This window comes from Notolabrus celidotus, chromosome 1 (genome assembly GCF_009762535.1).
Source record: "Notolabrus celidotus isolate fNotCel1 chromosome 1, fNotCel1.pri, whole genome shotgun sequence".
NCBI lineage: Eukaryota > Metazoa > Chordata > Actinopteri > Labriformes > Labridae > Notolabrus > Notolabrus celidotus.
The window spans coordinates 32,550,010-32,560,299 of NC_048272.1; the positions used below are offsets into that span (position 1 = coordinate 32,550,010).

Here is a 10,290-nt window from a genome sequence, read left to right on the forward strand (position 1 = left end):
ATCATGGCTGTCAGATGTTTCGCAGTAAAAAGCACATTTGTTTTCTCAGAAGTAAAAGTTTATGAGGCATTAAATGTTACTTAGAAATTGCAAAGATATCAAGTGTAATATATTATGTATCAAAGACACTCCACAATTTGAACAATCAGATGCCGTTTTTAAGACAATCATGGAAACACAGCGAGCAGATAAAAAGAGGGTGATTTATTTTATTTTACAATACAGATGAGACATTTTGATTGTTAAGAAAAATTTCATCCACTAACCTCTGCTTTGATCTGTTTACTTCTTCACACAGTGTTGGTGTAATAACACGAGCATAAATCATACTGCATGGTGTACACTTTCAGTTCACTACAGCCGACAATATTCAATCAAGAGTTTCTCTGTCACTTTGATAACATCCTGACTCATAAGGGGAACTCCTGCATTTATTAATTTGGGCCCTATTCTCTACACATATGGAGACTACAGTGATTACATTTAAAAAGGAGGGATGCACCGCAGCTCAACTTCAGTTTCGGCCAAGATTGATCAAATAATGTGCCGTGCACTGAGGTCAGAAGCTGATGTTTATCTGTTGTGTTGCAACAGTTCAATGAAAAAGATCATTTTGGCAATGTTGTCAAACACTTTAAGTAACAGTTTGAGCCCGTTAGTGACAAAGACGAGAACCTTTAGTGGACGCACTCTGATGCTCTGGGTGCATTCCCTGCAAGGATTATGTTGCAGCCTTGACGGCCTGTATCACAGCTCCTAGCTGAAGGAATCTACCGGAGCAATCCTAAACTTTTAAAACCTACGAGTAGTTTGTAAGAAAACATTGAAAAAAATAGTTCCCAGGTTTAAAAACACAGGAGTACACCTTTAATGTCAGAAGTTTGGGACTTTACAGTTTGAGTTTCTGTCGACAGGAATCTCTTACAGCTACAGGCAACAAAAGATCCTTATTCCTGACCGACTACAAGTGACAAAAAGAGTTTCTGAATCATCAGGAGGTGATTCTGCTAAAGCATGTGATAGTTTCCCATCAGGGTTACACACACACACTCCAACCAAAAAAATGACTTTTTAATGATACAGGCACGTGTAAAAATTCAGTTTTCTAATCATTTTAGCAAAGCAAAGCTTAGTTTCTCCTCCGCAGTGGGAGAGATGTTAAATCTACCTGTTTCATTCGTTCACTAGAGCATCAAAGGCTGAAATATAAAACTTATCTTGTCAGACAGCTTTCTTTCACCCTCCTGCACTAGTTTCTTCTTTTGTTAACAGTTATTAGTCTCTCATTTGAGAAACGTTAAGGTATTCTCTCCTCTAGACCCAGTCAAATTAAGATTTGAGTCGATGGATGAATGGCTGCCAGGATTTCTCACCATAAACTGATGACTGTCTGACTGCAGAGACCTGATTGAGGTAACCAGAGGAAAGGATTTGGAAAATCTAAAAAGGTACAAAATGATCGGAGCGCTGTGGCTGCAGGTGGGAGCTGAGGCTTGTGAGTAAAATTGAGATTTACTGTGTGAAAGGAGGTGTTTTTTAAGTTGAGAAAACGAGGTCCAGCAGCTTGTTGACTTCATGTTTGAGACCGGGCGATCGGCAGCAGAGCTCTTTGACGGCAGGAAACTGAAGACAGCTTACGCCATGCTGATGGAAACAGAGGAAAAGGGTTAAAGAGCTGGAAGTCACATTTAATGGCTCACTGCTTTTCTACCTCAGGATGAAGTTCAAACTGAACATCCAGGGTGGAGAAACCTGGGGGATGAACTTTTCCTTTAAAAGGTTTAGTTTGAGTCACTGAAGGAGGGCATGCAAACGGAGCTGAACACACAGAATCAACCAACACTGATTGAATGGAGACGTGACGCTGCAGGTGTTACAGACAGGAGGGGAACTGATTATACGATGAACTTCCACCAGATTTGGTCCGTCTCTGATCCGCTGCGGTCCAGCTCTATACTCTCTCATCCGTCAACACCCATAGGCTGCGTTTTCTGAACGCAGCATGGAGCAGGACCGCCGGACAGTTGGAGTCATGTGATCGAGGTTTGCCGGATCAGAGACACAGCCGGAACGCAACAGAGCAGATCCGGTGGAAGTTAACACATTGACTACATTAAAAAACATCTGGTGCCATGTACGGTTTATATGCGTAGACTGTCCTTAAACCCGATGCATTCAAAGAGCTTAATGCTGCAAACAAATAAACCAAAAGAACTTCACAAGCCACCAAAAAGTGAAGCCAGGAGATTATAGTTTTCAAAATGTGCTTTAATGTATAATCTAACATTAAAGCCAAATAAGAGGAGCACGAGTTGAAGTTGTTGGTGGAGCTCAAACATTCTACCTGAAGTTCGTCTGAACATCAAACTGACATAACATCAATGAGTGATTCAAAAATTAAGTGAAAGTTGGCTGCAAGTGGTGAGTAGTTATGAAATGAACAGATGGTAGCCTCTGTGTGTGTGTGTGTGTGTGTGTGTGTGTGTGTGTGTGTGTGTGTGTGTGTGTGTGTGTGTGTGTGTGTGTGTGTGTGTTCATGTGTGTGTGCGAGTTTAACAGGACCACAGAGACACCTTTAAAGGCTGTGAATATGAAGGAAAGCATCAAACATGGTAATTCTAAACAGCGTCTGAGTGTGTGTGATGAGCCAGTGTAAATGAGTCAGTGTATCCCACCAGTGCTGTGAAGGTTGGGTGTTACAATCGTTCCTGAGCGAGTGTGAGTGCAGCGTGTGTGTGAAACACAGTCAGATGTTGGTCAAAAAGGATCTTGATTTTTACTCTTCATTTGATGAAACTCTCAGGTTGGATGTGTCAAGTTATCACGTCATCATCGTGTATCAGGTGCAAAAATGAGGAATGATGAGAAGATGTAAAATTAATCACACTGGAGGAATAAAAAGGATGGAATACTGTAACGTGTGTGTGTGTGTGTGTGTGTGTGTGTGTGTGTGTGTGTGTGTGTGTGTGTGTGTGTGTGTGCGTGTGTGTGCGTGTGTGTGCGTGTGTGTGCGTCTGTGTGTTTGGCCCACCTGTCAATCAGCGAGTCCCTCATGCTGGTGGCGATGGCGGAGGGCTGTGCTGCGTCGCTCAGTCTGAAGATGCTCTCGATGACGGACAGCTCTGTGCTGGTGGTGTCCAGGCCGCAGAACGCACACCAGTCGTTGACCACCATCCCTGCCGCGATGACCTCACTGCCCCTGTTCACTGTGCCGGCCTGAACAGAAAAGCAGCGTCACTAATGCGCACTAAATCATCTCATTTATTATAAATGATTTGTTCCTCTTTCAACCTTTCGACTGAAACATCTTAAAATAACTCCTGCTGCACCTGAAGGTCTGAGACTCAAACCATCAGTCAATACGATACAGAGGCCGCTTACAATTAGTCTGTTTGCAAAGTCTTTGCACTTTTCAGCTGTATGATTGAGCACAGGCAAAGTGTGGCAAACATAGACTTCATAAAAAAATGGACGCAGTATCCGTGACGTCACCCATCTGTTCCTGAGCGCTGTTTTTTAGCCAATTGTCGGTGGGTGCCATATTGGAAATGCTGAACTCAACCTAACTTCTGTTGAGCTAGTGTGAGGTGAAGATGTGGGATTTTAGCCTTTTCGCTAACAGCTACAGGGTGCCCTCCTGTCAATCAAGTCAGCTGTGCCCTTATTTAGGTAAATCTGGTAAGTTTAATATCTTCAAAAATACCAAGCTATAAAATAATTCACACCCAGTACAGTGTATGCCGAGAGAGAAATGAGCTATCCAGCCCTTAACTATTTTTTGTACCAGACTGTAAACATGTTTATTTCTGCTGTAAAGATAGTCTTCTTTGAATGGGTGTGTATGTGGTTTCAGGTGTTTCTGCAGCCAGCCTCATGTGGACGCTCGATGAACTGCAATTTATAACTCTTCCGCTTGAGCTTCATATTTTAAGACCATAGGTTGCTGCTTGGGGAAGACATGTAAACTAGGGCTCAACATGTGCAATAGTCACACCGGAGGATGTACTACATCCGGCATATGAGCTGGAACCATAGACTGTATAAAATATGGACGTAGTATCTGTGACGTCACCCATCTGTTCCTGAGCGCTGTTTAGAAGCCAATCGACGGCGGCAGCCATATTGGAAGTGCGGAACTCAACCAGGCAGAGTGTGATGTAGTGTGAGCCTCTTAGCCAACAGCTATGTGTTCCAGACTGGGAGTCATGTCCGTCATGTCCTTATTTGGGCAAAAACTCAAAATCTTAATATCTTCTGAACCGTCATGTTAGAAACCCCCCCCGTACAGTGTGTGCCGATAGAGAAATTAGCTTCGTAGAGCCAAGCCGTTTTTTGAACCAGGCTGTAAACATGTTTATTAATGCTGCAAAGGTCGTCTCTTTCTCATTCATGTCTATGTGGTTTCTGGTGTTTCTGCAGCCAGCCTCAAGCGGATTCTCGATGTATTGCAGTTTATAACATTTCCGCATGGGCTTCATCGTTTGAGAACGGAGGTTGCCGTTTGGCTGGAACACATTAATGACACCATGATGCAACTCTTCTTTTCTTAATGCAAAATAAAATCCTGCCAGCTTCTGGTCTTCCTGGACCAGCCCTCACCAGACCACAGCGTAAACTGACTGCAACTCTGTTTGAATTAATAACTAATGTGAGAGGACGGTACTATTGTAGAATTGCATGACATGACATGGCTGTAAACAAGCACAACACTGCTGCCATCACAGGTCATGTTGACTGGATGCTTAAAGCAAACACTCAGTAAAGAGGGGAAGTTGATAATCAGTGGAAGTCAACACATTGACTAGAATAGAAACCCATCACATCAGGTCTGTGACAGATCAGAGATTTGGCCGTTACTGTTATGGACGGCACTTCATCCCGGTGCTTGTTGCTTCTGTGTGGACATGTATGAACTGTTAGGGGGGTTTGTGTTTTCAGTAGTGTTTCCATTTAGCAGCTAAACTCTCAAAGCAGTGTCGTGTTGTTTGAGTCAAAGACAGCACAAGACTGAGCTTCATTTAAAGAAGTGACCGTCAGATTAAACATACCTTTGAACATCAACAGAAATAGCTGATGACGTAATGCAAACTGATTCCCACAGGCCTGTTTGTAAAGCTGTTAAATATGATGAACCAGCGGTGTAAAAGTAGGAGCGGGGTGTGTTTTGTGTTTGCAGTTGTATATCTGGCGTGTGATTCTGCTCTGAGACACTCAGCCCCCACACACAGGAAGAAGATTCATCTGGACTGATAGAAGAGCTTTGTGTGGAAATGAACAAAGGAATTTTAAAAGAAATTGAGTTTCATTGTTAACGGAAAAATCTAACACGAACAATTTGAGCTGTGTACCGCCCTGAAATACACTGATTTAAGAAAGCTCATACGTCAGATAACCTATTAGGGTTTCTTCTTTTTCTACGGTTTCATTTATATCAAATAATAACTAAAATGTTGGGTAAACTGTGTTGTCTCTGAGATCACAGCCAGCACTCACCACGAGTGGGACCTGCAGCAGAGAGGACAGCTCGTCCTGGTCCTCTATGGACGTCTTGGGATGGACAAGGCCTCCCTGGTTACTGAACGTGCAGTAAGAGCCGACCAGGACCTGCTCTGCTATTGTCTGACGGAAAACCTCCACCTTCAGAGTGTCTGCGAGGATCTCCTCCGTTTCCTGAACCAGAGGTAGGGAGGAAGAGGGCGGGGGTTAAATGACGCAAGAATTCAGGGGAAAACGGGGACATTTAGTGAAATCAGAACTGAGAGGACATGAACATGAGCAATGACTTGCTTTGATACATTTTACTCAAACACTGGCGGGGAAATGGAATTCACCAACCTACGAGTTTAAGGACAATAAAAACCTTCAGGAGGAGTTACAATTAAGATTCATTACAGCAGCTTCATCCCTGAAGCATATCTGTTAACTGTGTGTGTGTGCGTGTGCTTCAGCCTCACCCTGTCGAGGTCGGGGTGGACCAGCGCTACGTAGTCGTTGCAGGCAATGACATTACCGAGCGCAGACAGCCTCTCCTCCACTCTCTGGATCTTCACGGCCTCGGGCAGACAGTTTCTGATGTGCTGCAGCTCCTGGTCTGTCGTGTTGTTGGGCACCATGAGGCCGTGACGGTTCCCTAAAAGCAGCACAAACACAAAAGTACAGTCTATAACCACTCCTGTGATTTGACACTTTTTTAAATTCTCTGTAAAGCACACTGGGTTTAAGTTTGTATGAAATGTGCGCTAAAAATCTGGTTTAACTGAGTAGAACTGAGCTGAAGAGTCACGAGAAACACAGAGAGACTGATCAGAAACACTTTCTTGGCCTGTTGTGTTGAGAAGAAGGTAAAAATGTTGACAAAGATCTTAAAAACTAGGAAAGAAATCAAACTCAGGTGTGATTAAAAGGTGTTGCTGAGGTGTTATAAAGATGATCAGAGGCTGACTGAAAGAGGACACACACCTGGGGAGTCACAGTGTGTGCATGTGTGCAAGCTGGTTTGGAGGTATAACTCACCCACACACATCCTCCCGATGATGCGACAGCCCGCGATGGAAGCGTGAACCACTGGGATGGTTTCAGACAGTTCTCCTTCAAACACACTGCAGACAAAAACAGCAGCCTGTTCATTATCTCAGCTCTGCACGGGAACCCAACACACTTCAACTGGACGGGCTGTTCTCTCTGAGCCAGCTGTCCATGCAGCACTCAGCCAAAGACAAAGGACTAGATATGAAGACTAAATGAGCACAGCATTTAAAAAAGAGGGAGCATGAGCGATGCTGAGTTCAAAGGGAAACTGAATCATTGTTGAATTTATTATAAATCATGTTTGACCTGTACATGTACGAGGGAGTATGATGGAGATTTCCATTCAACAGATTTTTAAGTGACGTTGGTTTAGCAGCATTGCTTTGTGCAGATGATAATAGAACATTGTATAATACTCTATACCAAGATTTAAAAGTTCAACGTTGGATTTAAGTAAGCAAGTAAGTAAACTTTATTGAGGATAGCAGCTTTCACAGGGCATAGTCACAAAGTGCTTCACAGCATCAGTAAAGGACAAGACAATTAAATGTGGAATCAATAAAAAAATAATGATGGGAGACAAAAGAACAACCATAATACAAAGTGATAACAAGCCATAACAAACAAATGAGACTATAGCTGCTTTTTGAACATTTCAGTGGAATCCGCACGGCGCACTTGGGCTGGAAGATTGTTTCACAGAGTTGGCCTCACATGCTCAAAAGGCACGGTCAGTCACCTTTAGTTTTTAATCTAAAACAAGGCACAGCAAGCAGACCCTGATCTGAGGATCTGAGGGGTCTACTGGGGATGTAAGGATGGAGCAGGTCCGAGGTATATGAGGGTGCTTGATGATAGAGAGCTTTATATGTTAATAAGAGGATCTTGAACTGTATTCTGAATTTGGTTGGAAGTCAATTTGAGGAGAATAGAATGGGGGTGATGTAGGTTTTTTAACTGGACCTGGTTAACAGTCTTGCAGCAGCGTTTGGTATTAACCGTAGTCGGTCAAGAGAAGATTTATTGAGGCTGATAAAGAGAATTGCAGTAATCAAGCCGTGAGGAAATGAAATCATGAGCCAGCATTTCTTACTCTGCATGGGAAGCCAGGGATTAAATTTTTGCTATGTTTCTTAGTGACCACACGGTTTATATTACATATATATCCTTTAACAGACAATACATAGAGAATGCAGTATCTGACAGTTCTGTTAAATGCTGACATGGTTCACTTGTGTTTGGGCTTAATCTGGACCCAACCTCAATCACCGGCTAAACCCCATCAGTCATGTTCTCATATCTGATACCTGTGTCTTCCTCTGATGCATGTTCTTTTAGTGGCTCATCTTACACTTTACACTTTAACAACCTTCTGCACATCCGTCTGTCTGTGATGTTATAAATGTGTACAAATGTTTGGGAGTTCCTCTGAGTGCTGTCCTGTGATGTGTTCTGTAATTTACATATGTCTTTAAGTACCTGCAGTAGGACAATGTTTGAAATACAGCCTTCGCGGTGAATCTGGCATATTAACATTGATGCATACTGCTGATGTTCATTTCCCTAATTCAACAAATGCAGTACAGTTTCAGACTATAAAGACAGATGGGGTGCTTGTTTATATTTCGGCATTAACCCTACGCTGTAGTGGTGGATATGGTTGTGAGCACCACAAAGCGCTACGTTTTCTGCTTTTTTACACTGATTCTGAGTGTATTGTGTTAATTTAGAGCTGAGGCGTGTTGCTGTTTATCATACAGCAATGATTACAGGGAAGAATAGAGAGGAGATGTCGGAGGAGAATAAATCTACGGTCGATGTACGGTGATTCCAGAAGTGCTGGAAATGCTGGAAATATGACTGTGCCCAGTGGACCAATCACAGGGCTTGCGATCTGCGTTGTTTCCAAGAGTAGTTACGTTTTGGAGGATGTGCATGTCAGGCTACAGAGACCTACGACGTTGATTTGACGCTGAAGTATAAATCAGGCTTTAACTTACTAGTTTAATCAAACTTCCCTTGAACCGATGTTCCGTCCTCATGACAGCCTGGGTTTAACTCCCAACCTCTGCTTCTTGCCTCATGTCATTCCTCACTTCCTCTTCCCTGTTTCCGTACTTTCTATCCACCGTCCTGTCTCCTCAATGATGGCATAGAAAGCCCCCAAATAATGTAAAAAGACTTTACAGACAGCAGACAAGCTAAAGGAAAGTCCATTATACAGTGTCTTAGCCCTGATTCGCCTGAGGTACTGACTGATGTGTAAGAGGGGCGTGGCAGTGGTGATGTCATAGCCTGTATAAATAGATGGACACAGTACCCATGACATTACCCATCTGTTTCTGAAGCACTGTTTTGAAGCCAACCAACTTGTCAATCAAGTCAGCTGTGCCTCTCATAATGGAAAACTGGTAATCTTAATACCTTCGAAATTTCCCCGTTATGAAAAAATGTACCCCCCGTACAGTGTGTGCCGATCAAGAATGAGCTATCCAGACTACACTTGTCTTTAGTATCAGGCTGTAAACATGTTTATTTCTGCTGTAAAGATCGGCTTTTTTGAATTTGTGTGTATGTGGTTTCCGGTACTTCTTGAGCCAGCCTCAAGCGGACACTCGAGAGACTGCAGTTTTTAACACTTCCACATTAGCTTCAATTCTTGCGGCCAGAGGTTGCTGCTTTGGTGATGTACAACATCAGATCGGCAATCTTAGTGTGAATCTCCCACAGTTTGTCTACACATTTTATGACTCTCCTGCGTCTGCAACAGCATCAGACAAAGTGAAATCTCACACATTATTACACTGTTGAGGGATCAGTGTTGAAGGAGGAATGCGTAAACTTTGTTGTGATTAAAAGATAGGAATATAAAGCTGTTTACTGTGTATTGGTTTGTCACATCATTTAGTTTGAATGATAGTACAGATACGTTTGTCTGAAAAAAAGCAGTGGACCAATAACTCTTACCAGGATTTCACACGGAGGCACACATTGTTATTATTATGTCCATTGGATAGGTGTGTGTGTGTACTTATTCATCAACAATGTCCTGTGTCCTGACACTCCCCTTGTTACATAAAGGCTTAGATTGCACTTTAATGACATCAGACAGGCCATGAGGCTACGTTAGCCTCCATGCTACACAAAACCAGTCTGTACCACACATATAAAGCTGCATACACTCTATAAGTGTGTGTGTGAAGGTAAAAGCTCACCTGTAGAAGTTCTCTGAGCCGCCGATGGCCACTAAACAGTACGTGTTGGTGAGTTTGGCGAAGCAGCCGATCTCGTTGTTTTTCTCAAACGATGCTCTCACAGCCATGATGATGGTGAGGAGGGTTCACTTCTGATTCTGAAACAATACCAAGACTTTAAAAACGATCACATCTGATCACACAATCTCATCATACAGCAACTTTATCCATGAAATAATCTGACTTGAGTAAACTGTGACAGTGTAGCCGGACTACCCAGGCTAACTGGCTAGCTAGCTAGTTTTCAGAAGTTTGTCGTCAGAGAGATTAAACGAGTCAGATTAACCTCACGATCCATCAAAACAAAGCTTTAACTCAATACGAAACTGTGTTTGTTTTAAACATTTCAAATGTAAAGTGAAGAGGCATAAACTCACCTGAATTAGTTTCGCAGCAGCACAACATGCGTGGTGGTTCAATTCAACCCCACGTGTCCACTTCCGCTTCGGGGTCAACGTGGTGACGTAGGACGTAGCACGCTGTATAAAAACAATATGACCACTGAGGA

The 10,290-nt window shown here is 42.9% G+C and overlaps 1 protein-coding gene across 1 annotated transcript; it reads right to left on the reverse strand.

Annotated features, from left to right (window-relative positions):
- Positions 1–185: 185 nt before the first annotated feature.
- eif6 (eukaryotic translation initiation factor 6) lies at positions 186–10,290 on the reverse strand. The gene is made up of 7 exons (XM_034682935.1): positions 10,160–10,290; positions 9,744–9,880; positions 6,514–6,599; positions 5,955–6,130; positions 5,494–5,670; positions 3,032–3,216; positions 186–1,644 (listed from the first exon to the last, which is right to left on the reverse strand). The coding sequence occupies exons 2-7, from the start codon at positions 9,848–9,850 to the stop codon at positions 1,635–1,637; spliced, it is 741 nt and encodes a 246-aa protein (XP_034538826.1). The 5' UTR covers positions 9,851–9,880; positions 10,160–10,290; the 3' UTR covers positions 186–1,634.